The sequence below is a fragment of the Pelobates fuscus genome, chromosome 1, assembly GCF_036172605.1.
Source record: "Pelobates fuscus isolate aPelFus1 chromosome 1, aPelFus1.pri, whole genome shotgun sequence".
NCBI classification, from domain to species: Eukaryota; Metazoa; Chordata; class Amphibia; order Anura; family Pelobatidae; genus Pelobates; species Pelobates fuscus.
This window is the reverse complement of record NC_086317.1, coordinates 365,216,285-365,243,550: the sequence shown is the minus strand read 5'-3', so window position 1 is coordinate 365,243,550 and position 27,266 is coordinate 365,216,285. Positions and strand designations below refer to the sequence as shown.

Below are 27,266 nucleotides of genomic sequence, written 5' to 3'. Positions count from 1 at the left end.
TGACAGAATTTAAAAAAATATATATTTGACACACTCAAATAAACACAAGATTCCAAGATACACACAATCAAATACACATGCAGACATAGATGATAAACACACTGTGGCAGAAGCAGCCACCAGAGACTCTTATTTACAATGTTATTTGTCCCTAGCTCTATATGTCCATGCATCATGTATATTGTACCTGCCTGTTAATGTAATCGGTCCCCGAGCCCGATATATTTACCCGGTTCGGGAACCGATTAAAAGTACCAAATACCAGACCACCCTGCTGTGGTCGTGTGTCTCCTGTTAAGCAAGAAACAATGTTGCACATATCGTTATTGGGTCCGTGGGTGGCAGCCGTTCGCCTAATCTCCACGTGGCGGCGGCCATCTTAACTGCCGAACAGCGGTGTTTGGTCGTCGAGCGTCTGGAACTAAAATCGGACGCTCGACTACCCAGACACCGCTCAGACCTCCAGGATCACCAAACCGTATGATCCAAACTGCCGAACGGCCCGCCGTTCGGTAGTTTGCATTCCCCAGTCTAGGGGATTCATCCGAACCAAAGATTGGGGTCGGATGGCTGAACTGTTCGGCACTTTCTATTCAGTGAAGTAGACCGACTACAGGGCCAGAATCTATGGAGCTGTTTTCGGCTACTGTGTCCCTGCAGTCGGTCAAATCTTTAAATATCTGTAACTCCCGAACCCCTGGTCTGATCTGGGTGAAATTTGAATATGTTACTCACCCAGAGCAGACCTACGTTTATCATCGTACCCCCCGTATTTAGGGGACATTCAGAACCTGGGGAAAACTCGGTTCCCTCTAATTAATTTACCTGCTAATCTAAGGGGAGGAGAGGGAGGGGAGGTGATTGTGAGGTGATTGGTTGTTTTGAGTTACCTCCCTTGCATGGGAAAAAGCCATAAAAGAAATTGTGTGAATAAAGCTGACAGTTGACCTCCAAGCTATGTGTCGTCTAGTTCTTGGAGGGAAGGGATTGTAACTACGCTACCCGTTTGATACCTGTATTGGATTGCTGTTCCTGTCTACCAGCGGAGCTACCTTGGATCATACCTCTACTCCGCTACAATTGGTGGCAAGCGACGGGATCGTACTACACAGCAAGAGGCATTCAGCAGGAATTAAAAAGGACTGAATGGAAACAGATTATACCCTCTTGAAACGGGACACGCTAAAAGAGTTACTGGAAGCGAGAGGGAGGATAGCAAGCAACAAAACAAAGGCTATCCTAATCGCAGAACTCATGGAAGGAGACAGAGTCGCAGCTGCTGCAGCACCTCCAAGGGAGGGGGAAGAAACTGAGTTTACCAGAGAATATAGGGCCAGGATGGCTCTATTCTCACCAGCCATGGCAGCACAGAAAGCAGACCAGGTGTACAACGATGTACAGGCTCTCTTTATGCAGCGATCAGCGCAGGGAAGCGCAACATCGGCCCCCACCCCGCCAGCGAAAGCTAAAATACCGTACCAGGTATTCAAAGCATTTAATGATACCGAGGGGGACATTGATGGCTATTTACAGAACTTTGAACTTTTGTGCCAGCTGCATGCCATTAGCACTGAAGAACAAGTACGAGTGCTAGCGGGTAACCTATCCGGCCGCGCAGCAGATGCCTACCGAGCTATGCCGGCAGAGGATATCCGAGACTATCAGAAGGTAAAACAAACCTTGCTCGCACGGTATGCCATTACACCTGAAGCATACAGAACACAGTTCCGGAAATTACCCAAATCAGGAAAAGACTCACATGCAGAATTTGCACACCGCCTACAACGGGCAGCTAACGGGTGGCTTGAGGCAGCCAAAGCCGTCACGGCCCAAGAGATCCAGCAATTGATGATGCTGGAACAGTTCTACGAATGTTTGTCTCCACAGTTACAGATCTGGGTAAGAGACCGTAAGCCCCGTACTCTGCATGAGGCCGCTCAACTAGCAGATGAGCATCAGGACTCCCGGCGGGAACAGCATTTCTCCAGTAGAGTGCAATCTACGCCAGCTGTTCCCCAGCTTACCCCAGTAAATCCGCCCCGACCAGGGGGGACCTACCAGTCCCAACCCCCCCGGTACAACAACCGGGCATCTGTCCGGTGCCATGCATGTAACCAGCTGGGTCACATGCAACGAGACTGTCCCCAAAACCGGGCCAGACCGGCCTGGACCCCTCAACGACCACCAACCACCCCCCGAGCCGCGGTACACTGCTATCAGGTCAGGCCCTGGGCTCAACCTTTCACCTCTACCCAAATAGAAGAACCCTTGGGCACCCTCCATGAGGTAAACCCGGTCCAGGCGGCCTCAGACAACCGCCAGGGCCACCGGCAAGTGGTCCATGTGGAGGGCAAGCGGCTGGAGGGGTTAAGAGATTCTGGGGCCACCATCACTCTGGTACGGAACCATTTAGTGGCCCCGAACCATCTCACTGGAGATTGCATTGCAGTTCGAGTGGCAGGGGGAGCTATCTACAAGGTACCCACTGCTAAACTACATTTGGACTGGGGAGCGGGGGCAGGACAAATTGAAGTGGGGATGATGCAGGATCTACCTGCCGATGTGATTTTGGGGAACGATTTGGGGGAGCTAACTTCCGCTTTTGTTACCCGGCCTCCTCCACAGGAAGCTTACCCGGTCGTCACCCGTCAACAGGCTCGCACCACGGCACCCCACCTTGACTCTGAGGCTCAGGTAAGCACGAACCCCCCTGATCACCCTGTATTACCCTGGGCTGCCCCATTAGAATTTGGTAGCGAGGTCGCCCTGGACCCGTCCCTACAGGTTTACAAGGACAGGATAGATAAAGACCAGACTGGCAGAGAGGGGGAGAGATATGCTTGGGATAAGGGGTTATTATACCGGTATGCAGAAAAAGTAGTAGCCGGGTCAATTCCTGTACCCATTAAACAGTTAATTGTGCCTCGAAAGTATCGACAAGAGTTAATGCGGATCGCCCACGACATTCCCATGTCCGGACACCTAGGGATCAGCCGAACCAAACATCGGCTGCTACAGAACTTCTTCTGGCCAGGGATATCACAGGATATTAAGCAGTACTGTAATACCTGTGATACCTGTCAGAGAGTGGGAAAGCGGGGGGACCGATACAAGGCCAAACTACACACCCTGCCCATTATTGAAGAACCCTTTAGCCGGGTAGCGGTAGACATTATCGGACCGCTGAGACAAAAAAGCCCATCTGGTAAGAAATACATATTGACCGTGGTAGACTATGCCACTAGATACCCCGAAGCAGTAGCCCTGACGAATGTACACGCAGAGACCATAGTAGACGCCCTCATGCGTATATTTACCCGTATGGGGATCCCCCGGGAGATCATTTCAGATCAGGGTACCCAATTCACGGCCGAGGTCACGCAACAGCTTTGGAAAGTATGCGGGGTCCGAGCTATCCTTAATTCCCCATACCACCCCCAGTCCAATGGCCTCTGCGAACGGTTTAATGGGACCTTAAAACAAATGATCCGCACGTTCGTAGCCACTCAGAAGAACTGGGAGCGGTTCTTACCCCATCTCCTGTTCGCCTACCGAGAGGTGCCCCAAGAGTCCACTGGGTTCTCTCCCTTCGAACTGTTGTTCGGAAGGAGGGTAAGGGGACCCCTAGACCTAATAAGGGAACAACTGGGAGGGGGGAACGACCATTGACGGCACCCCTATCGTACCGTATGTGTTGGAGTTTCGGAACCGCCTGGAGGAATTGACCCGGGCTGTGCGCAACAACCTCCAGGCGGCCCAGACACGCCAGCGCCAATGGTATGATAAGGGAGCCAGGGACCGCAGCTTTCAGGTCGGCCAGAAAGTACTAGTCCTACGCCCCGTCCCTACTGACAAGCTGCAGGCTTCCTGGCGGGGCCCATTCAAGGTGGTAGAGCAGGTCTGCGATACCACCTATATAATCGGCCCCTGCGCCGGGACCGGGGACAGACGCATGTTCCATGTGAACATGCTGAAGCCCTACCACGAGCGCACAGAGGAAGTATCCGCCATCTGCGCCTCGGCTGCAGAGGACACAGATAACCTACCCCTCCCTGACATGCTGGCCCGAGGAACGCTACAAGAGGATCTCGCAGCCGTACAGCTAGGAGACCGCTTGAATCCCCAGGAAAAAGCTCAGGCCCAAAGTTTAATTAGGGAAAAAGGAGCCACTTTTTCCAACCTCCCGGGATATACCCCGTTAGCTACCCATCGGGTAGAAACCCTAGATCCGATCCCACTCCGTCAACCGCCCTACCGCATTCCCGAAGCAGTGAGGGGAAACATGTACAAGGAACTGAAGGAAATGTTGCAGTTAGGGGTAATTGAGCATTCAGATAGCCCCTGGGCATCCCCTGTAGTACTCGTGCCGAAGCGGGATGGAACTACCCGCTTCTGTGTAGATTACCGGAGGCTCAATGATAAAACCACATCCGATGCCTATCCCATGCCCCGGATAGACGAGCTATTAGACAAAATGGCTAGGGGGAAATACTTAACCACCATTGATCTTTGTAAAGGATATTGGCAAATCCCTCTAGCCGAGGACGCCATTCCCAAGTCGGCCTTCGTCACCCCATTTGGCCTGTACCAATTCCGGGTCATGCCATTTGGGATGAAGAACGCCCCGGCCACCTTCCAGAGGATGGTGGACCGACTATTGGACGGGTTTCAGGAGTACGCTTGCGCCTATCTAGACGACATAGCCATCTTTAGTTACTCCTGGGCCGATCATCTAGACCATATCGGAGCAGTACTAGACCGCATCCGGGAAGCCGGACTGACCCTCAAGCCCAGTAAATGCCATATAGGGATGGCCGAGGTCCAATACCTCGGACACCGAGTAGGCAGCGGCCACCAAAAACCCGAACCAGCCAAAATAGAGACCGTAGCTAAATGGCCAACCCCCCGCACTAAAACCCAGGTACAAGCCTTTTTGGGGACGGCAGGATATTACCGAAAGTTTGTACCTAACTACAGCGCCCTAGCCAAGCCCCTTACCGACTTAACCCGCAAGAACCTTCCCAAATTAGTAGTATGGGCCCCAGAGTGTGAACAGGCCTTCCAACTCCTAAAAAATGCCCTTGTTAATGCCCCTGTGTTGGCTGCTCCCGATCCGACTAAACGCTTTCTCGTCCATACAGACGCTTCAATGTTCGGATTGGGAGCAGTACTGAGCCAGATCGGAGCCGATGGCGGTGAACACCCAGTAGCTTACCTCAGCCGAAAACTTTTACCCAGAGAAGTAAGCTACGCCGCCATCGAAAAGGAATGCCTTGCCGTGGTGTGGGCCCTCAAGAAACTACAGCCCTATTTGTATGGACAAACATTTTCCCTGCTCACAGATCACAACCCGTTGGTCTGGCTGAACCGGGTGTCAGGAGACAATGCCAGACTGCTGCGCTGGAGCTTAGCGCTTCAGCCCTTTGATTTCAATATCCAATATCGCCCGGGGAAGCTCAATGGAAATGCTGACGGGTTATCTCGACAAACGGAACTAGACAAGTGATCTGTGGGTACTCCTCCAGACATCCCCAAGCCGATCCGTTGGGATCAGACTGTGTATGCTGGCTTGGTTCTGGGGGAGCATTGTGGCAGAAGCAGCCACCAGAGACTCTTATTTACAATGTTATTTGTCCCTAGCTCTATATGTCCATGCATCATGTATATTGTACCTGCCTGTTAATGTAATCGGTCCCCGAGCCCGATATATTTACCCGGTTCGGGAACCGATTAAAAGTACCAAATACCAGACCACCCTGCTGTGGTCGTGTGTCTCCTGTTAAGCAAGAAACAATGTTGCACATATCGTTATTGGGTCCGTGGGTGGCCGCCGTTCGCCTAATCTCCACGTGGCGGCGGCCATCTTAACTGCCGAACAGCGGTGTTTGGTCGTCGAGCGTCTGGAACTAAAATCGGACGCTCGACTACCCAGACACCGCTCAGACCTCCAGGATCACCAAACCGTATGATCCAAACTGCCGAACGGCCCGCCGTTCGGTAGTTTGCATTCCCCAGTCTAGGGGATTCATCCGAACCAAAGATTGGGGTCGGATGGCTGAACTGTTCGGCACTTTCTATTCAGTGAAGTAGACCGACTACAGGGCCAGAATCTATGGAGCTGTTTTCGGCTACTGTGTCCCTGCAGTCGGTCAAATCTTTAAATATCTGTAACTCCCGAACCCCTGGTCTGATCTGGGTGAAATTTGAATATGTTACTCACCCAGAGCAGACCTACCAGGGGACCCCTCGTTTATCATCGTAACCCCCGTATTTAGGGGACATTCAGAACCTGGGGAAAACTCGGTTCCCTCTAATTAATTTACCTGCTAATCTAAGGGGAGGAGAGGGAGGGGAGGTGATTGTGAGGTGATTGGTTGTTTTGAGTTACCTCCCTTGCATGGGAAAAAGCCATAAAAGAAATTGTGTGAATAAAGCTGACAGTTGACCTCCAAGCTATGTGTCGTCTAGTTCTTGGAGGGAAGGGATTGTAACTACGCTACCCGTTTGATACCTGTATTGGATTGCTGTTCCTGTCTACCAGCGGAGCTACCTTGGATCATACCTCTACTCCGCTACACACACTCATGCCTTTTAGGTGCAGGAGGGTGGATTCCCTGTGGCCCAGCAGGCAGGCTTTCAATGCTCTGTCTGGGTCGAGGCACTCCGTTAAAATTAAAACATGTATTACATTTTTTATTTATATTTTAAATTATCCCCTACACTCCCTCCACGTGTACTTATCACCGCCGTTCCCCTGTCGGAGATCGGTCTTCTTCTGAGGGGGGGGACTGTCTGGGCTCAGCCACCCTGCATTAATTTGCCAAATTCTATATAACAGAAATGGTTAGATGTAGAAAGTGTTTTTATTGTATGAATAGGTAATATTTTATTTATCTTATTGTGAAGTATTTAGCTTTTAAGTAGTTCATCCAATATAAAGCTAAACGTTTAAAACCTATTGATGCGTATGTACCTTTAGGAGACTGAATAGGTAAAATGTGTAAAATTTACCTCTTGATAGGATTAAAAATAAAATTAACATAACACCTAGGCAGGGCTCGATAAATCCCAGGCGCCAGGTCGACTAGAAATTTCGTCCTGGTGCCTGGAATTTGTTGCCCTATAGCTAAAGCGACTGGATGAGGAGCATGTAGCTGACCGCCCTAGGGAGAATGGAAGCAGCCAGCTCAGGGAGCATGTAGCCGACCGCCCTGGAGAGCATAGAGGGGGCCGGCTCAGGGATTGTGGAGGCGGCTGCCTTGGGCTGCATGGACGCAGCAGGCAGGGGCAGCGCGCGTGGGAGCAGTGATCTTCCTGCAGCTCCTCTGCTTCCTCGCGCTGTATAGGGGTGCCGAGAGACGGAATATGATGTCATTCCGGCCCCGGCATCACTACAGGGAGCAGAGAGGATCCGCAGGTAGATTATGGCTCCCTAGCACACAGGAAGAGCAGCCCTATTGGACCCCAGGGAAAGTCCACTTAGCTCTCCCAAAGTTAGGGAGGCAGGGTGGATTCAAATAAAAAAGGTCAGTGTGTGCGTGTGCGCATGTGTCAATGTGCGCAAGTTTAAAAAATAAATAACTGGCTTTTCACTTTTTTTGCTGGCTCCTAGATTCCTAGCAAATTTGTCTCAAGCCCTGACCCAAGGTGTAACTGGTTCAGGCTCTTAAGCTAAACTGCAAACTAGACGGAATCTAGAGACAAGTAAAGAAAAAAATTTAGTTTTATATACGATTATCGAGCAAAAACTAAAATATAATAATGCTGTGCATATAAAAAAAAAAAATTACAGTACTTGTTCAGTGGGTTAAAGTGCAATTCACGCATGAAACATTACAGATGCAATCTTCCCTAAACACCAAGTCACAGTGTGTTCCTCTCTTAAGAGGATAATGGATTGAGTACCATATCTGTGGGGCAAAATCAAATCACAACACAATCAAAAAACACATCGATAATGAAAGTTATGCATGTGTGTTTGTTTTCCATAAAAAAAAAAAAAAAAGGCTATAAAAAAAGTTGAGAAAAAGTTCTGCTAACGTAAAAATCCTATTAAATAAGTTCTTTTAATCAGTCTAGTAACTGCTTATTATACACATTGCTTTCCTCAGGCAGTAGTACCCAGTACAAGCACCTCACTCAGGGCCTGTATCGCAACCCATCAATTATACTTCACAGTGATTATTTGAAGCCAAAGTCTATCTCAGCAGGCCAGAAGCAATGAAACAACTCATCGCCAGAATAGATTGGGAGGTTACATCTGGGTTACATCTGACACAACACAGACATGAATGACATCGTGTAGCGAGCGTTGCAATGCAAATAGAATGCTTAATAACAAACATTGCTAATGTTTTTAATATTTAGGTTTGCATGGCAAAACAAATATGATCTTTAGCATGTCAATATTTGGCATCTGAATGAAACTACTACTTGCTGAAGGATTATTAATTTAATATGGCTTTCCAAAGTAGCCTACTTTTCTAATTACCGAATCAGCTGAGTCCCTAGATGCTTAATGCCACTGGCCATGTTATCACGTCAATGCAAGCAGATTAAGTTAATTCCCCTTTGTCTCATTTTATGCTTCAATACAACAGCATTTCTGTGATCATTAATTTACTAACATTATGTGGTAGGGACATAAAGATCTTATTTAGTTTAAAGAGCTAACTATGAACAATGCACATATACTCATTTAAGCTACATTGCTTATTTCAAAAGGAATAGCACCACATCAGAGCAACCTCATAATTATTTTACTAGCAGAATAATTCTACAGATTAGGGATGTTTAAAGAAATATTAACACCATGTTATCAATGTCCACGCTACCACCATCTGAACCAGGGAGAGGGCATTGTGGAGGGAAAACCACCACACCCTCGATCCCAAATACAGGACCCAAATATTTCTGATGGCCACTCTGGCTGAGGAGTTGGTAAACAAATCCTCAGACTCCTCAATTTATGGTACCTCTGCCTCCACCCTTTAGCAGCATGGCATATTGAGTTGAGACCCCTGTGTTCTCTATAGGAGCAAATTGTTTTGAAATGTGTGAAAGTCCTATGAAATAGCAATCCTTAACCCCTTCAGGACGGAGTCAATATTACACGTTCTGATCAAAACAAAACGTAAGCAAAAACTGGAATTTGCGCTATATGTCTGTTCAACCGTAATTCACCTCTTTCATATTAACCCCTTAAGGACTGAGCCAAATGTACAAGTTGTGAACAGAACAAAATGTAAACAAAACCTGGCATTTGCGCTATATGTCTGTCCAACCATAATTCACCTCTTTCATATTAAATGCACCCCCCCTTATTATATATAATTTTATTCAGGGGAAACAGGGCTTTCATTTAATATCAAATATTTAGCTATGAAACATAATTTAATATAAAAAAAATGGGAGAAAATAAGATATTTTGTTATTTTTTTAGTTCTACGTGACATTTTAACTGTGAATGTCATAATACTGTTTTGCTTTTACTGCAATAAAATACACATATTTGTATTCAGCAAAGTCTCACGTGTAAAACAGTACCCCCTATGTACAGGTTTTATGGTGATTTGGGAAGTTATAGGGTCAAATATAGCACACGTTACATTTGAAATTGAAATTTGCCAGATTGGTTACTTTGCCTTTGGGACTGTATGGTAGCCCAAGAATAAAATTTACACCCATAATGGAATACCATTTGCAATAGTAGACAACCCAAAGTATTGCAAATGGGGTATGTCCAGTCTTTTTTAGAAGCCATTTGGTCACAAAACCGTATATATCATTTTGTTCAGGAGAAACAGGGCTTTCATTTCATATCAAATATTTATATATGAAACAATTTATTATGAATAAAAAAAAAAAAACTGAGATTTAAATTTTTTTAAAAAATTTGAGACGGTGTGGTAGCCCAGGAATGAGAATTACCCCCATAATGGCATACCATTTCAAAAAGTAGACACGCCAAGGTATTGAAAGTGGGGTATGTTTAGCCTTTTTTAGTAGCCACTTAGTCACAAACACTGGCCAAAGTTAGTGTTCATATTTGTTTTTGTGTGAAAAAAGCAAAAAACTAATATTTGGCCAGTGTTTGTGACTAAGTGGCTACTAAGAAAGACTGGACATACCCCACTTGCAATACCTCAGGTTGTCTACTTTTGCAAATGGTATGCCATAATGGGGGTAATTCTCATTCCTGGGCTACCATACGCTCTCAAAGGCAACATAACCAATCTGGCAAATGTCAAAAAAATTAAATGCAAGCCTTATATGTGACTCTCTAACTTTCCAAAACACCATAAAACCTGTACATGGGAGACATAAAACCTGTTATTCTTGGGAGACTTCACTAAACACAAATATTAGTGTTTTAAAACAGTAAAACATATTACAACAATAATATAGTCCATAAAAGTTCAGTTAGTTTGTAAAAAATGCAAAAAACTGCACTTTTACTTAAAATATTATCGTTGTAATACAATTTACCAGTTTGAAACACTAATATTTGAGTTCAGCGAAGTCTCCCAAGTAAAACAGTACCCCCTATGTACAGGTTTTATGGTGTTTTGGAGAGTTACAGGGTCAAATATAGTGCTTGCAAATTAAATTCTCTGCACTTTCTCCCTGTGTAGTCAGGCATGTCAATCAAATTTTAATTAATCAAATCACATAATTACGTTAAAAGGTTATTTAAATATACACGTAGAATTTTAATATATATGCATTTATAGGTATTTAAATTCTACGTGTATACTAATGTAATCTTTTATGTAATTCTCTCTCTCTATTTTATATATAGACAGATATATATAGAATGTCATTCTAAGTGTATTTTGTTACCAATATATATATATATATATTAATAACAAAATACAGTTAGAATGAAATTACATATGAATATATAATTTATATTTAAAAAAAAATTCAATATTTTATTTTATTTATTATTTGTTTTAAATCGTTTTTATTGTCATCACATTCTGTTTGTGGAATTCAAACTTAGTATTGTTTTAATTGGTTTGCGTAGGATTTATTATTGTAATTATACATACATATGTAATTATATATGTGTAACGTCATTCTAAGTGTATTTTAATATTAATATATACTAATATTAAAATACACTGTATGACGTTACATATACACATTACATATACATACACATATATATATATATATATATATATAAAAATCTGTCAACATTGAAGTTGCTGTTTAGTAGATAGGAGAGTGCGCTGGAACTTGTGTATTGTTTATTGTATAATATGGCCCCCAGCAGCACCCCATTTAAGCATGTTCAGGTGAGTGCAACCATCCCCCATGTTATATATATATATATATATATGCGCCCTTTAAAGTCAGGACGGCCCCGTTAAGGGGTTAAATTAAGTGTTTGATTTGATGATGGCAAAATATTTGCAGTTGGGGGGCACTCGGGTAACAGTACCACTATAGGTCAGTAAGTGTCACACAATTGGTGCACATATACCTAGTTTACAAGGAAGTGCTGTAAGGCTATTGCTCGGAGATCTACTCCGAGCAATAGTATGTAATTGGGGTCAGCGGACATGAGGTGGTATTTAGCTGGTGCAAAGTGTGGCCAGTACATAGCATACCGAATGCGGTTCCCCTATGCTTAAGCAGGTGTGACTTCTCTGGAATTTATACAACTGAATAAAACGTGAAAAAACGCCTTTCATAATGGGGCCCCATGTTCTTTTTAACGTATACTGAAACTTTTCCAGCTCAGACAAGAAAAAGCTAGGGCAAACATTTTAAATGAAGAGAAGAAATTTAAACTTATTATTTCTCCTATTTTCTGTATGCTTATCCTGTGCTGACTGCCAAGTTAAAAGGATAGATCGAATAACAATGAATTATTATTAGGTTATTTATATAGCGCCAACAAATTCCGCAGCGCTTTACAGTGGGTGAACTAACTAACATGTAGTTGTAATGTAACCAGACGAGTTGGACGCACAGGAACAGAGGGGTTGAGGGCCCTGCTCAATGAGCTTACATGCTAGAGGGAGTAGTGTAAAGTGACACAAAAGGTAAGGATAGTATTAGACTAATGACAGTTGCAAGAGAGGAATCACGAATGACAGTGGATTAAGATGGATGTACCCAGTTGCAAGATTAAGAGGTGTAGATGTATACATTTAATATTTTCACACCTCACAAATAAATATGTACTAAATATAGGAATAACCAACCACAGTACTGGGGGAGAAGGGGGGGGGGGGGGGGGGGGATCTTAAACATTACAGTTCCCATTTAACTGTAACCTAGTTTGTTTAAGGTTATTGACATCACTTCTATGTCTGATGAACAGACGTTTTAGTGTTCTGAAAGCATGTAAAATACCCCTTCTTCGTTGGCCAATAAAAGGTATTTTATTCTCATTTAGTTAAGTGGCTAAACCAGTACCAACAAAAGTATTTGTATGTCTTCTACACAAAAGCGTATTTATGATAACTAAAAAAAAAAAAAAAAAAAAAACACCTGATAACTGGCATTTTACATTTGTATGTCATGGTGGTAGTCTAAATAAACACTTTTTAGAATTGCTTTTCCATTAGTAGCCAAAAGCATGATATAATTTATCCCAATAACAGAAATATGAGGAGGGGTGTAGTATACCAAATAATGTGTACAGACCTGTTCCATGAAACAAAAACAGTTAATTGATTTTCTTAAACAAGTTTCAATTACAAATAGTTCTCAAACAAGTGAGTCTAAGTGAATAACAATACGCTAAAAAAATAAATGCATACTGTTATACCCATCATGTCCTGTAGTAATGAGATACAGGGTGAGAAGCATTATACAATTATGTGACAAACACATGGACATAAATATATAAAAATAATATTAAACATTTCTTCCACCCCATTCCAGTTTACAATATGATTCTTCACTGTGCATTTGCAGTGGTCATGCCCCTTTTAAGTCCACAGGCAATTGTTATCAGAACATGGCACATGCTGACCCCATACTATATTTACGAAGTTTAAATTGTATTTCATGGCAGCACTGCAAAACATGGACATGTGTTTCTACACAAATGGCTAATAAGATCACAACAACTTGATAGGATCTACCAAGCACATACAGTGATTAGCAATATAGCACCTTGCCTAAGTCTGCAATTATAAACTCTTATGTAATCGCCAGTAGCTTAGTAAGCATGCATTGCAAAAGAAAAATTAAATGTGTTAGAATGGTGTAAGTCACCTTTGTGTATACACTTGGTATTATTTTAATTAACCCCTCAAGGATCGTTTGAAATGTGCCACGATTGTGACAGAAGCTTCTCTGGCACTTTTGCCATGTGTTCACTCTACCAATTTCACCCTGTTGAAGAGCACCCATACATACTATATGTATTTTTTTATTTTTTTTTAAATAAGATAGTGCTTTCTTTTCATACCCCATTTGTATACATGATGATAAAACCAAACAGAGCTCAAGATAGCCTAGGTTGCTATGGAGTGTCTGTCAGCCCTGGCCACAACAGGTCACCTTAGGCCCCCTCCCCCAGGCAGCAGTGAGCAATTGAAGCAGGCAGCGATGGAATTTTAATCCTCCTGCACTTATCCCTCGATAACCATATATATACTTTTGCATGGAGTTTGAGGAACTGTTGGGTCAAATAACAGACAGTATGTGCATCTTTCCTTAAAATGGTGCTTTCCTTAATTACTATGCACTATATTGAGTGATGCCAGATATTGGTGCTATTTCTAAACCTATCCCTACCCTTAATCTTACCTCTAACCCTATGCCTAACGTGATTCTGTCCCCTGCAAGCACCATCACGCACAGCTGAGGCGATTTAAAGGGCTGTACACAGCTCATCTGTCAGTCTGACAGATGGGACTATCGGGTATGGAATGATACCTGGGGCTCCTTTATTCTACCAAGCATCAAGCCATGTTGGCACCTTAAACACATGATGCCATCACCCGGTGTTATGCGGTCCTATAGTGGTCAATTATTTTTTACTGGCACAGCTCTTAAACAATATGTAATCCATAAAATACAAATTTTAATACTGGAGGATTCTATCACCCTCTTCTGGGGGACAGTTTTTTTTTTTTTTCCTAGAGATAAAGAGGCAGAAAGACAGAAAAGTAAAAACTCATCACACTATGTATACTTTATTTACCCTTTGGGTCAGTTCAACAGAGAGTATGAAAGAAGTTAGAAACACATACATACACAGATTCATCTCATCAGCCTATTTCATCAGGGTTATAAACTAAAATGAGAGTTTAAAGTGAATTTTGAAGTTTATGGTCAAAATAGGCTAACTAGAATAATTCTAGTAAACAAATCACTAAGCTTTCAGTTCAGCTGCTCTGGCATTAAATTTGACATTCACTTTGAGTTTTCTCTTTAGTAAATAACTAGTGATCTTTTAATAAAATAGACTGATAAAGTGAATCTGGTTAATTATATGACTGTCCCCCCCAATCATTGTAAGAGCTTAGGACTGTGAAAAAAATAAAACTGTATATGAAGCGGAGTGAAAATCTATTCAAACCCAAACTTGACTATAGGTTGGGGCAGGAGTTGCAGCAAAAACTATATCAGCAACAAATGGTGCAAACTATCTGCCTCTGTATAACTTACAAAGTGAGAATTAAACCAACTCCATAATGAACTGGCTAGTGGCAAACTTACACAAGTATTCGGGTCTGGGATCCCACTTTACACATACGGCAAGAAATGGCTTAGTCACTTTAAGGGACACTAAGCATTATAACCATTTCGCCTTATTAAATTTAAGTGCCTTGAGTTCTCTGGCATTGTTCCTCCGTTCAGTGCTAAACCTTTTTAGAGCAGTTTAATATAAACTTGTATGTTCGAGCAGGGTGGGTGTGTAAAAATAATATTTTTAGTGCTGCAGAATTTGAACCAGTGACAGCCATACACTGTTCCTCAGATCATGCTACCTCATCATCTTAGTCAGTAGTGGGGATGTGCTTTAAGGGACTCACATTTAGAATAAAAGATAATAAAATCAGTTTAACCCCTTACCGCCGGATGACTACAGTGATCAATTGGCAGGGACATTTCACTGTGATCTGATTTTTTTTTTTTTTTTTTTTTTAAGGGTCAACTTTTATTTTTTGTAACCCTCACGGGTTAATTTTATTTTATTTTAAATATATTAAAATGATATATTTAGCTAGCTGGTGGGGTGGAAGTTAGTGTTCAAAATATGCCTTTTGAAATTCTAACTATAGAAACAGCATTGTCTATTATATGGCATTGTAGCTTTACAGAATAGTGCCAAAGGGGGTATCGTTATACTCAGCAGATGTAGCTGAACACAATATGGGGTTCTGTGCAGGAATAGCACACACCAGCTTTACGAAATACACATTACAAAAACCTTGTTATATGTGAATATGATAAAATAAAGAAAAAACATAATTTTACTCCAATATTTAGCAACTTTCAAAATAAGCTGAAATCCTATACATATGATGTACTCTATAAATCAAGACACATAAATGAATTTATTTTGAATTACTTTTTCTAAGCTGGACATATTATGCACATGCTATTATTGCCAAAACTGTGAAAAAAATATCTATGTATATGTGACATCAAATTAAAGCCCTGTTTGCCCTCTAAAAACAGTATATAATATGTGTTTGGGCAATAAATGACAGAGATGCAAATTGCGTTTGAACACAAACAGCAAAAAAATTCAAAAATGGCTTGTGTCCTTAAGCGTAAGACAAGCTTCTGAAGTGGTGTCCTTAAGGGGTTAAGTGAATTGAATAATGGTGCCAGCTCCAGTCACTGTAGCCACTTTAATGAGATAAGTAGCCACATTGCCCATTTAAGAACCTCAAAGATTTATAAACTAAAGAAGACTATGGTGTAGAAAAACACTTCTCAATATTCAAGCTAGACTACCAAGAGCACCAGTATGAAACAAGAGACAAATATGCCAAGAAATGGAACACAAAAAATCAAAATCGGCTTCTGACGATAAAACACTAAATGCCATAGGCTTTATATTTTTGCTTCTTATGTATTTAAAGAGACACAGTTTTTTTAATGCTTTAATTCATGCAAAATCAGCTCTGAGGGATACAGGAATGTAAGAGACGTGCATCTGTCCAGTGTGCCCCTGCAGTGAAAGTGTTATTTATAGGTTTCAGGGGATCCAGAGTTTCCACTTCTAAAAATTAAAATGGCTTTATAATACATCTATTTAAAGTGAATCTTTAATTCTGAAAATAATGTTTGTTAAAATATATTATATAATATAGCTATGACTTTGCACTCCTCTTTGCTAATAAAAATCTAAGTTAACTAAATATAGCATCTAAGGATGTGTTTAGCCATTCAATGTAAACAATGCAGTTTCTACAAAATATTAAGAAGGGGTGTGGGTGACCTTAGTTGTCCTTTAATAGGAACAGGTGTGCAAATAACTTGGCAAGTAACCAGGAAGCTATTGCTTCTAAATTTTATGTGTATCTATGTATATGTGACATCAAATTAAAGCCCTGTTTGCCCTCTAAATACAGTATATAATATGTGTCACAAAGGGAAGCGCCAGCCACCAGGGCACCCGACTCCGCTGCGCCCCTAACCAAATGAGCACCAAAAGAAGAGTCCACACTGGCTAACGACAGTAACCATCTGATCCAACGAGCAAAGGTAGTGGAAGAGACCGGTTTATGTGGACGCACATAAGACACCAACAGTTGTCCTGATCGGGAATCACGAAGTCTAGTAGTAACCGCCACATAGCAGGACAGTGCAGCCACCACGCAGAGCTTAGGAGCCTCTCGGAAATATGGGTAGAAAATGGCAATCGAGTCAGACTTGGTACGTCTAGACACCGAAAAAGTCACCCCTTCCGGGTAAAAATTTAACGCGTCAATGTCAAATGCCCGGACGTCGGAGATCCGACGGAAAGAGTCGAGGCACAAAAGTAGCGCAAACTTGGCCAACAACTGTCATAGTGAGAGGTCACGATTATCCGGCCATTCCTGGATGAAGTCCAAAACCCGGTGCACAACCCAGAGGGATGTATATTTAGGTGCCGGCGGACGTTACAGTCTGATACCTCTAAGGAGTCTACAAACCAATGGGTCCTGGCCAATGGGAGTCCCTTGAAGGGGGACATGAGCCGCTGAAATGGCATACCTGGCAACGTTAACAGAACAGTATGACTGTCCTTGGCCGAAGAGAGGAAATTCAGAACGCTGGATACAGGCGCTGTAAAGGGATCGATACTCCGTTCCAGCACCAACGACACCAAATGTTCCATGCAGACAGGTAACATCTCCTCGTTCCCGGGCACAAGAATCCCAGAGGAGGCTTCTAGCAGACCCAGATAGTTCGTTGACATACCAGGTACCCCGGAAAGATTCCAGGCCACCAAGTGGAGGGTGATGGTTGCCCAGTGAGTCCAAGAGGAGCATCTGCGGAGACAGAAGGAGAAGCGAGTCCCGACATGACAGCTCCAGCAATTCGGGAAACCAAGCCTGGCCTTGCCAAAGAGGCGTCAGCAACACCAACGATACCTGTTGACTTATCTGGAGCAGGACACTGGAGATCATAGTGAATGGTGGAAACGCAAAGGCTCCCAGTCCTGAAGAAAAGCATCCACCGCGCACATGTTGGGTCCAGGAGCTGATTATTTCAAAAAGTAAGTAGAGAGAGAACAATATATATTTATATATGTCAGTTATTGGGTTATTGCGTAAATGATTAATTTTAACTCCCACTGGTCTCGGCCAGAATCACACTTAGCATGATAGGACCTGCAATACAGCAGTAGTAGGCAACTTCCTGCACTCAATCTGATAGGGGAATAAATTCCTAACAAGCTGTCTTGTTTGTTTTTGGGGTTTTTTTTAGGGGGGAGGGGGGCTTCTTCTGTACCTATGAAGGGCAGAGGTTAAAACTAGGACAGATTCAATATTATTTCTTTATGAGGGAAATAGTGTTAAATTACCTGAGAGCTGAGCAACAAGACCTTTGTTACACTGTGTTACTCACCCATGGGCAACCTGTTCATGGAGTTTGGTGTTACACACAGGTGGGGAGGAAATATTTTTTTATCTCATTAATTAAACATTGTTAGACAATGTTTTCTAAACATTATACAACATGGATGTCCTTTAAATCCACAGGGGCATGTGCACAATGTTTAGGGGCAATACCTTAAACATTGAGCAGGTCAGTATAGCATTATGAATATATGTTTGACATATATCTTGTTGTACTTGTTTGAATCCAAGAGTGTGCCTCATAAAATGCTTTCATGCTGACTTTATTGCCAGCACTTTGCCCATAACAATTATGTGAAAACAATATCGCTACCTAATTGTAACATGTCATTAATGTTTGATTTAAAAAAAAAAAAAAAAAAAAATGTAAACCCTGTTTGAATGTTTTGAACATGAATCTAGTTGGCTTCGCGAAACATGTAAAGCATGAACTTTTTTTGTGTCTCCCATGTGTTTTTATTTCTATAAGAAAAAATAAAGGTATTTGGATTTTATTGTAAATTGCTGGCTGTTTAGCAATATGGATTTTTGTATGGAAAATGTTTTTAGTGGGCAAAATGAATGCCAAAATTTCAAAAGTTCTGACAGGGTATGCAAACATTTGAGCACAATTGTATGTAAGGATTAGAAGGAAGGTTAGGATGACTATATTGTAACTGATTTAAAGGGATACTCCAGGCATCCAGACCACTTCTGCCCATTGGAGTGGTCTGGGTGCCAACTCCCACTACCCTTAACCCTGCAAGTGTAACTATTGCAGTTTTCATAAAAACCTCCTCTAGTGTCTGTCTACTTAGAACACGAAAAGTGTTTTAAAACGACGCTGGATGTCCTCACGCTATGTGAGGACCTCCAGCATAGAGGAAATCCCCATAGGAAAGCATTATACAATGCTTTCCCAAGGGGAGATCTAATGCTCGTGCACAGCCATTGCCGCGCATGCGCATTAAGGTTTCCCGCGCCGGCTGACATCGGCAGGTGAAGAGAGAAGGCGGAGCCTGACCCAGCGCCGGACTCCAGTAAGTCAACAACTTGGGATGTGGGGTGGGAGGAAGAGTGGCACGAGAGGGTCCTGCAGTGCCAGGAAAACTAATATGTTTTCCTGGCACTGGAGAATCTCTTTAAAGTTAGCATAGAGAGGACCTTGCATTTCTATTGGCCTTATGTGAGAATGCTGTTTGCAGTCCTAGTGGACTTCAAGTGAGATTTTCTTTTTTTTTTTTTTTAGTGGGTTAAAACCTTGGTGTTCTCTCCTCACACCCAATACTAGGTTTACATAATGCGGTTTAATTTTGATACTGCCAGGAGAGCCCACATATTTTACATTTTGCCAAATCATAAAAAGAGGTTTGACGTAGAAAAGTGAATAGCACCCCAATGCACCATAACCACTAAGACATTTTAGTGGCTATGATACTTAGTGTACCTTTAAATATATCAAATGTACAGCTGAAATATATATATATATGCTCTATAAAAAATAACAAATGTACAGTGGTGACTGTATAGCTGTGTGCTCACTAAAGCCTAACAAAAGGTCAAAATGATTGATTTAATTTAAAAATGGTTGCAGACAGGATTAAAAGTAAAAATAAAATACAATTTTCCTTTTTTATGCATTCACTGGGTTGAAAACCAATTTAGGAATACCTAGTTTACATGGTATACAGTTCAATTACTTTACACTATAATGTCGTGGTATAAAAGATTGCAGTAGCATTACAGATACATTAATGATAGTAGTTTTTTCATTGGGTACAAAGATACAAAGTAACAAAACTTCCTTCTGTCCCTAATCACACAAGACAACATTAAGCTCCTTTATCAACATCCTGGGTTTGCTCTTTAGTGTCCTGCACCTCGGACTGGGGCACAGTAAAAAGCATTATTAGACTTATTCACTTTACACAAAGGGTACTCAGGGTATTCAAAAGTGTTAAAACGGGCAGGGGGGAGGGAACACGCCCAGTCACGCCTAAGATGACTCTCAGGGACACACCACAGGACTCGGATCAATACAAGTGTACAGGTTACTGTTATTAAGTTATACATTTCTGTTGTTTTACTCTTGGCGACCCATACATTATTTGGGCCTAAGAGGTAAAATACTGTAGGAATGCAAGTCAAATACCTGGATGCATAAAGTTCCATGCGCTAACCAAATGACTTATTTTCTTTAAACGCACTGCCACATATATGCTCTAAGCAATATTTATGACTAAAATGGTACGAAACGGCTTCTGCAAAAGCCCAAACTACCATATCAATGCATTCCATGCAATACAAACATAAAGAATTTAAAAAAAAAAGTGTTAAAACACGAGCAGCCCTGAGTAGGGCCAAAGAGACTGTCAGCCTGACATGAATGCATACAATCGCATCCCTTTTGTGTGGGCCCACCTTTCCCAACATCAACACGCTCGCATACTGGCCTGCCATATCCCAGTTTTATTCAATGTTGGGAGGTATACTGTATGACAAAGGGCAGAATGATGTACCCTATACTGAAAGCTTGGGTTACTCATGACTGACTGATTGAAAAGCACAGTGACCTGCCAGGCAGCAGGAGTGCACGTAGCGAGAGAAGAATTAAAGGTACACTCGAGGCACCCAGACCACTTCTGCCCATTGGAGTGGTCTGGGTGCCAACTCCCACTACCCTTAACCCTGCACGTGTAGTTATTTCAGTTTTTATAGACTGCAATAATTACCCTGCAGTTTTTATAAACTGAATAATGCTTTCCTATGGGGAGGTCTAATGCACATGTGTGGCCACTGTCCGTGCATGCGCATTAGGTCTCCCCCACCGGCTGACGTTTTTGGGAGGAGAGTAGGCAGAGCGACAAACAACTTGGGATGGAGGGTGGGAGAGAGATGGGTACTGCGGTGCCAGGAAAACTAATATGTTTTTTCTGGCACTGGAGAGTCCCTTTAAGATTTCCACAGGGCTCAAGGCAAGTTTGGAGCTTCCCGGCATTATTTACAGAGGGATAGTGAAAGGGGACATGCAAATTCATGGTTCCAAAGCCCCTTTCTACACTCTAGGCCAGGGGTAGGCAACCTTTGAGACAACAGATGCTGTGGACTACATCCCCCATAAAGCTCCGACACTCATAATGCGGGCAAAGCATGACGGGAGGTGTAATCCAAAACATCTGGGAGTGCCGAAGGTTGCCTATGCCTGCTCTAGGCCATAATCAGCTGCCTAAGAGTACATTATGGTTAATTCTGTTCTGCATGCAGTGCTTCAACAACAGTGCCTCACAGTGCACCTCTAGCTGCCACAGCGAATGCACACAGTGTGCCGCCACAACAGTAACTTAGTGACTCCAAACGCACACATGCGACACCACAGCGTCCGTGCGAGCCCACACACACTGCACCCACGTCACAGCAAAGCAAGGCACGTGGCCACCACGAGCCCGAAAGCGCGGCGCCATGACGAGCACGAAGGCACGTCTCCATCACAAGCCCAAATCACTGCGGCTCCACCACGGCACTACAAGCATCCGCAATGTGCCACCACATTACGACAAGCAACCACAATGCGCTTCCACAACATAACAGCAAACAGCAATGAGCCACCACAAGGTTACGACAAGTACCCGCAATGAGCCACCACAAGGTTACGACAAGTACCCGCAATGAGCCACCACAAGGTTACGACAAGTACCCGCAATGAGCCACCACAAGGTTACGACAAGTACCCGCAATGAGCCACCACAAGGTTACGACAAGTACCCGCAATGAGCCACCACAAGGTTACGACAAGTACCCGCAATGAGCCGCCACAAGGTTACGACAAGTACCCGCAATGAGCCGCCACAAGGTTACGACAAGTACCCGCAATGAGCCGCCACAAGGTTACGACAAGTACCCGCAATGAGCCGCCACAAGGTTCGACAAGTACCCGCAATGAGCCACCACAAGGTTACGACAAGTACCCACAATGAGCCACCACAAGGTTACGACAAGAACCCGCAATGAGCCACCACAAGGTTACGACAAGAACCCGCAATGAGCCACCACAAGGTTACGACAAGAACCCGCAATGAGCCACCACAAAGTTACGACAAGTACCCGCAATGAGCCACCACAAGGTTACGACAAGTACCCGCAATGAGCCACCACAAGGTTACGACAAGTACCCGCAATGAGTCACCACAAGGTTACGACAAGTACCCGCAATGAGCCACCACAAGGTTACGACAAGTACCCGCAATGAGCCACCACAAGGTTACGACAAGTACCCGCAATGAGCCACCACAACATTATGGCAAGTACCTGCAATGAGTCACAACAACGTTATGGCAAGTACCCGCAGTGCACTGCCACAAAGTTACAACAAGCTCACAAACTGCACCATGACAAGCGTACATTGTGCCACTAAAACATCACAAGTAGACACAATGCACCACCACATCACGACGAACACAACGCTGCCACAACAAGCAAACACTGTGCGCAGAAATGGTTAGTGCACACTGCGCTGTCAGCTGTCACACTGAGAGCTGACATTGTCTCAGTGACAAACAAACAATTTGTCTGTTAGTCCACCCACTGTACAGCACTACAGAATTTGTTGGTGCTATATAAATAAAATAATAATAGTAAAAAACTTCTTTATGTAACCCCCCTCCATCACTCCCTCCTTTTAGGTTTGATACCTTTTCTTCCAATACTTACAAACTTGTTGATTTTCCTGTCTCCGTCCTCCCCTGTGTGTCCCAGGGTGTCAGAGTGGGCAGAGCTCCCTGGGGGAGCTCCCCGCTGCTTGCGGTACATGGTGGACAGTCAGTGAGAGCCCAGCCGGTACAGGGAGCCGTGCTGAGCCCGGGCGGCACACTGACAGCGGATTACTAGTCCTGGGGGAGGGCCGCGCTGATCCACTTATCTCATTCACTGACAGCCAGGCTGGGATATCCGCGGCTCAGACAGATTGCATGGACACCGTGCAAAGCCTGCAAGCCACCGCCTGACTGAATGTTCCCGCCACTCCTGCCCCGCCCCCGGCAGTGTGCCCAGCCAATGGCAGCCGCCAACATGCCGTGAACGTTCCAGGGATGGGCAGCAGGCGAACCAGGATACATGGCGAGGTGGAAACGTCCATATTGGTGACTGGCAGCAAGCAATGAGTTCCTGTGCTATGCAGTATAGGACTTCCATAACCTGTACCGGGGTTCTGACAGCAGGCAGACCTACTGCTCTGATGGTTGTAATTATATTTGATAAGATTCCAAGGGGCTCTGTGTAGCCTATTATAGAATGTTTTACACATTTAACATAAGTTACAGGCACAGCTATAAAACTCAGGGAGAATTCAGCTGTCTTGAAAAGCAATTTGGAAAATCAGCTCATTCTTGTTTTGTTTTGTTTTCCCCCCAACAACGCTTATCTCGCTGTTCAGTAAATATACCCCATATCATAATGTGTATGACAGAGTTATTCGCTAAAGTGAGAATTTGAAGTTCATTTTTAAATTTAAAGGAAACACTACACCCTGTTCCAAATTATTGTGCAAATTATATTTTTCTCATTTACCTAAATAATTGATGGAAATAACAGTCAGCATAATTCTCATGTTATCAACTATTAAGAGTACAATTCAAATTTTATTGAACAAACCTCCTAATGATAACAGTTTTTTTTTGTTTTTTTAAACATAAACTTACAATGCACTGTTCCAAATTATTACGCACAGGAAGTTTCAAAACACTTTATAGATTGTAAAGAACTGAAAATTGTCATTTGTTGTGTTTGCAGCATATTTACTGAAATCAAAAGCTATTTCAATCAAACTTATAACAAAATTTTAACTTTTTAAACATTTTAACAGGTCACGTTACATTTTAACAAAGGACCCCTTATTTGATAGCAGCTTCACAAGTCTTGCATCCATTGAACTTGTGATTTTTTGGACAGTTTCTGCTTGAATTTGTTTGCAAGATGTCAGAATAGCCTCCCAGAGCTGCTGTTTGGATGTAAACTGCCTCCCACCCTCATAGATCTTTTGCTTGAGGATGCTCCAAAGGTTCTCAATAGGTTTGAAGTCAGGGGAGGATGGAGGACACACCATGACTTTCTCTCCTTTTATCCCCATAGCAGCCATTGATGCAGAGGTATTCTTTGCAGCATGAGATGGTGCATTGTCATGCATGAAGATGATTTTATTACGGAAAGCATAGTTCTTCCTTCTGTACCAGGGAAGAAAGTGGTCAGTCAGAAACTCCACATACTTTGCAGAGGTCATCTTTACACCTTCGGGGACCCTAAAGGGGCTGACCAGCTCTCTTCCCATGATTCCGGCCCAAAACATGACTCCACCACCGCCTTGCTGACCTCGCAGCCTTGTTGAACAGGGTGGCTGTCCACCAACCATCCACTACTCCATCCATCTGGACCATCCAGGGTGCACGGCACTCATCAGTGAACAGGACTGTTTGAAAATTAGTCTTCATGTATTTTTCTGCCCAATGCAGTCGTTTTTGCTTGTGGGCATTGGTGAGTGGTGACCGAATAGAAGGTTTATGCATAGTTGCAAGACTCTGGAGGACTCTACACCTTGATGTCTGTGGGACTCCAGAGGCACCATCAGCTTCAAATATCTGTTTGCTGCTATGTAATGGTATTTTAGCAGCTACTCTCTTGATCCGATACATGGATCTGGCAGAAATCTTCCTCAATGTGCCTTTATCTGCACGAACCCGTCTGTGCTCTGAATCAGCCACAAATCTCTTAATAGTGCGATGATCACGCTTAAGTTTTCGTGAAATATCTAATGTTTTCATACCTTCTCCAAGGCATTGAACTATTTCACTCTTTTCGGCAGCAGAGAGATCCTTTTTCTTCCCCATATTGCATGAAAATGGTGCTCTGCTTAATAATGTGGAACACCCCCATTTAGTAGTTTTTCCTTAAATTGGACTCACCTGGCAATCTAATTATCACAGGTGTCCGAGATTGTTTTCAGTGATCAAAAGAGCCCTGAAAGGGGGCGGAGCCTGACCGCTAAGAGCAACGGACGCACAAAGCAACAGCTCCTGAGCCGAACCGCTATTAACGCGGTTTAAACCAAAACGGCACCCTAATTGGGCTCTTAAAAAGCTGATACCGGGCAGCGGACACCGAGACCTTTCTAAAGACACCTCGAAAGCAGAGATACTGCCCGGCGCCGACATGCGGCCTACACACGCGGGCGGCGCGGGAGAGACGGCCGCTCTCCCGCCGCTTGCCTATCCGGCACATACCCTGCTGGGCCCACGTTCCCCCCCCTACGGACCGGCGGGGGTCATCCCGGTCCACCCTCCTCAGGGACACAGAACTCTGCGAGCACACACGATCGCATTCACCCCTCATCTGGAACCCAAGATGGCGGCTGCTGCTCGGGCTCCTGGGCCTCCACACACCCACTCTGTACCGACGCCACCGACAAGCGAGCTCCCCCAGGAGGACCGCATAGCGGCGGCCTTTGACCTTTTTTGGACCCGGTGGTGGACCATTATGGCACAGGCCCAAGCAGCCACAAGGATCCCTCGACTGTCCACCGCCATGCCTTCACACGCACCGGCTTTGAACCACACAGTCAGTATCGTCGTATCCTCTCATGTGAATATTTCCCTACAATATAGGTAGTGTCTCTTATGCGCTCCACTATTCGGAAGGGTCCCTGCCAGGCGGCCTGGAGCTTGTCTTTTTTTGTCAACTTCAGGGCTAGTACCTTCTGTCCTATTTCTAGAATTCTACCTCAGGCTCCCCTATCGTACCACCTTTTCTGGCGTTGCTGAGACGCCTGCAGATTCTTCCTAATAGAGTCAGAGAGAGCCTGCTGGGGGTCCCTCAAATCCAGGATGTAGGGCACAATAGGGATCACTCCTTCTCCTGTGTCACCCTCCCAGTGCTCCTGTATGAAGTCCAGGGGTCCCCGTACTTTCATCCCATATAGGGGTTCAAAGGGGGAGAACCCTGTAGACTCCTGGGGCACTTTGCTGTAAGCAAACAGGAAATGGGGAAGGAATCTTGATACGGAGAACTAAACAGGGGTTTGACTGCGCAACTCTGCCACAGTTGCTTGGTAACATTTGCCGTAAATTGCGTTCCATGGTCAGACAAAATCTGCCTAGGAAAACCTACCCGGGTAAATATTTTAACTAATGCTTCCGCTACCATTTCAGCATCTATGTTGGGGAGGGCTACTACCTCTGGGTACCGGGTAGCGTAGTCTACCACGGTAAGGATATATTTCTTGCCCAAGGTGCTGGGCTTACTAAAGGGTAAGTCCATTGCTACCCGGTGGAAGGGTTCTTCAATTATGTGCAACGGGTGTAACTTGGCCTTGGGATGGTCACCCCATTTCACTATCTTTTGGCAGTAATTCTGCAGATCCCATGTGATTCCCGGCCAAAAGAATGTCTGTGTTAGCCTGTTTTTTGTCTTCCAGATACCCAGATGTCCTGCTAGGGAAAATGTTGTGGCAAAGCTTAAGGAGCTCCGCCCGGTATTTGCGGGGAACTATCAGCTGTCTTTTCGCCATTTGCGATGTTCGGCTCTCTGTCCACCCAATAACCCATTATAACAGCCCCTTTTCCCACTCAAACCTTTACTGCTCTATAGCTCATTGGGGCACTCTGCCTGTTTCCTATACGCCTCTAACATGGGTCTGCCCTCTGTTGTCCTTCAAAACCTTGGGGGATACCCCAGTAAGGGGTGGGATTTTCTGCTAGGGTCGGGACATAGTGTCCTACCTCAGGGTCTTTGGAGTGCATCAGTTCTCCCCTGCTGGCTTGCAGTCTAGTGGTCACTGGTAGGGTCTCCTCCTTTTTATTACTTGCCGACCAACCGCAAGCTTCCAGTAGGTCTTTCAGCGTTGTTCATTTGAGGCTTTTGTACTTCTGGGTCATTCACTGCTGTCACTTGTTTGGGAAGTCCATTCGGGAGTCAGGTCCCGCCGCTTGCCACCAATTGTAACAAACCCCTTGTACTTTGTATCGTACATTCATTCGCACTCTCTCAAACTCCTAGAAAGTTATGTGAAAATAGCCCGTTCGTGTGATACGCTAATTCGTACTCTCACGAAATCCAAGCAGGTCGTGGGAAAATAAAACGCTTCATCGTTCGCATGCCTATGTATTATTCTCTAAGCACTACTAGTATTTAGAGAACTTAACCTCTTGAGAAAGTAGACTAAAGTTAATCAGAAGAAGAACTATCCCTCTC

The 27,266-nt window shown here is 43.9% G+C and overlaps 1 protein-coding gene across 1 annotated transcript in view; it reads right to left on the bottom strand.

Moving 5' to 3' along the window:
* The window catches only part of DIAPH3 (diaphanous related formin 3), a 747,362-nt gene extending 724,330 nt beyond the window's left edge, over window positions 1-23,032 (bottom strand). Inside the window, exon 1 of the mRNA XM_063425945.1 lies at window positions 22,740-23,032. Coding sequence (XP_063282015.1) covers window positions 22,740-22,838 — 99 coding nt within the window. The 5' untranslated portion in view covers window positions 22,839-23,032. The remainder of the gene's footprint in view (window positions 1-22,739) is intronic.
* Between the last annotated feature and the right edge of the window lie 4,234 nt (window positions 23,033-27,266).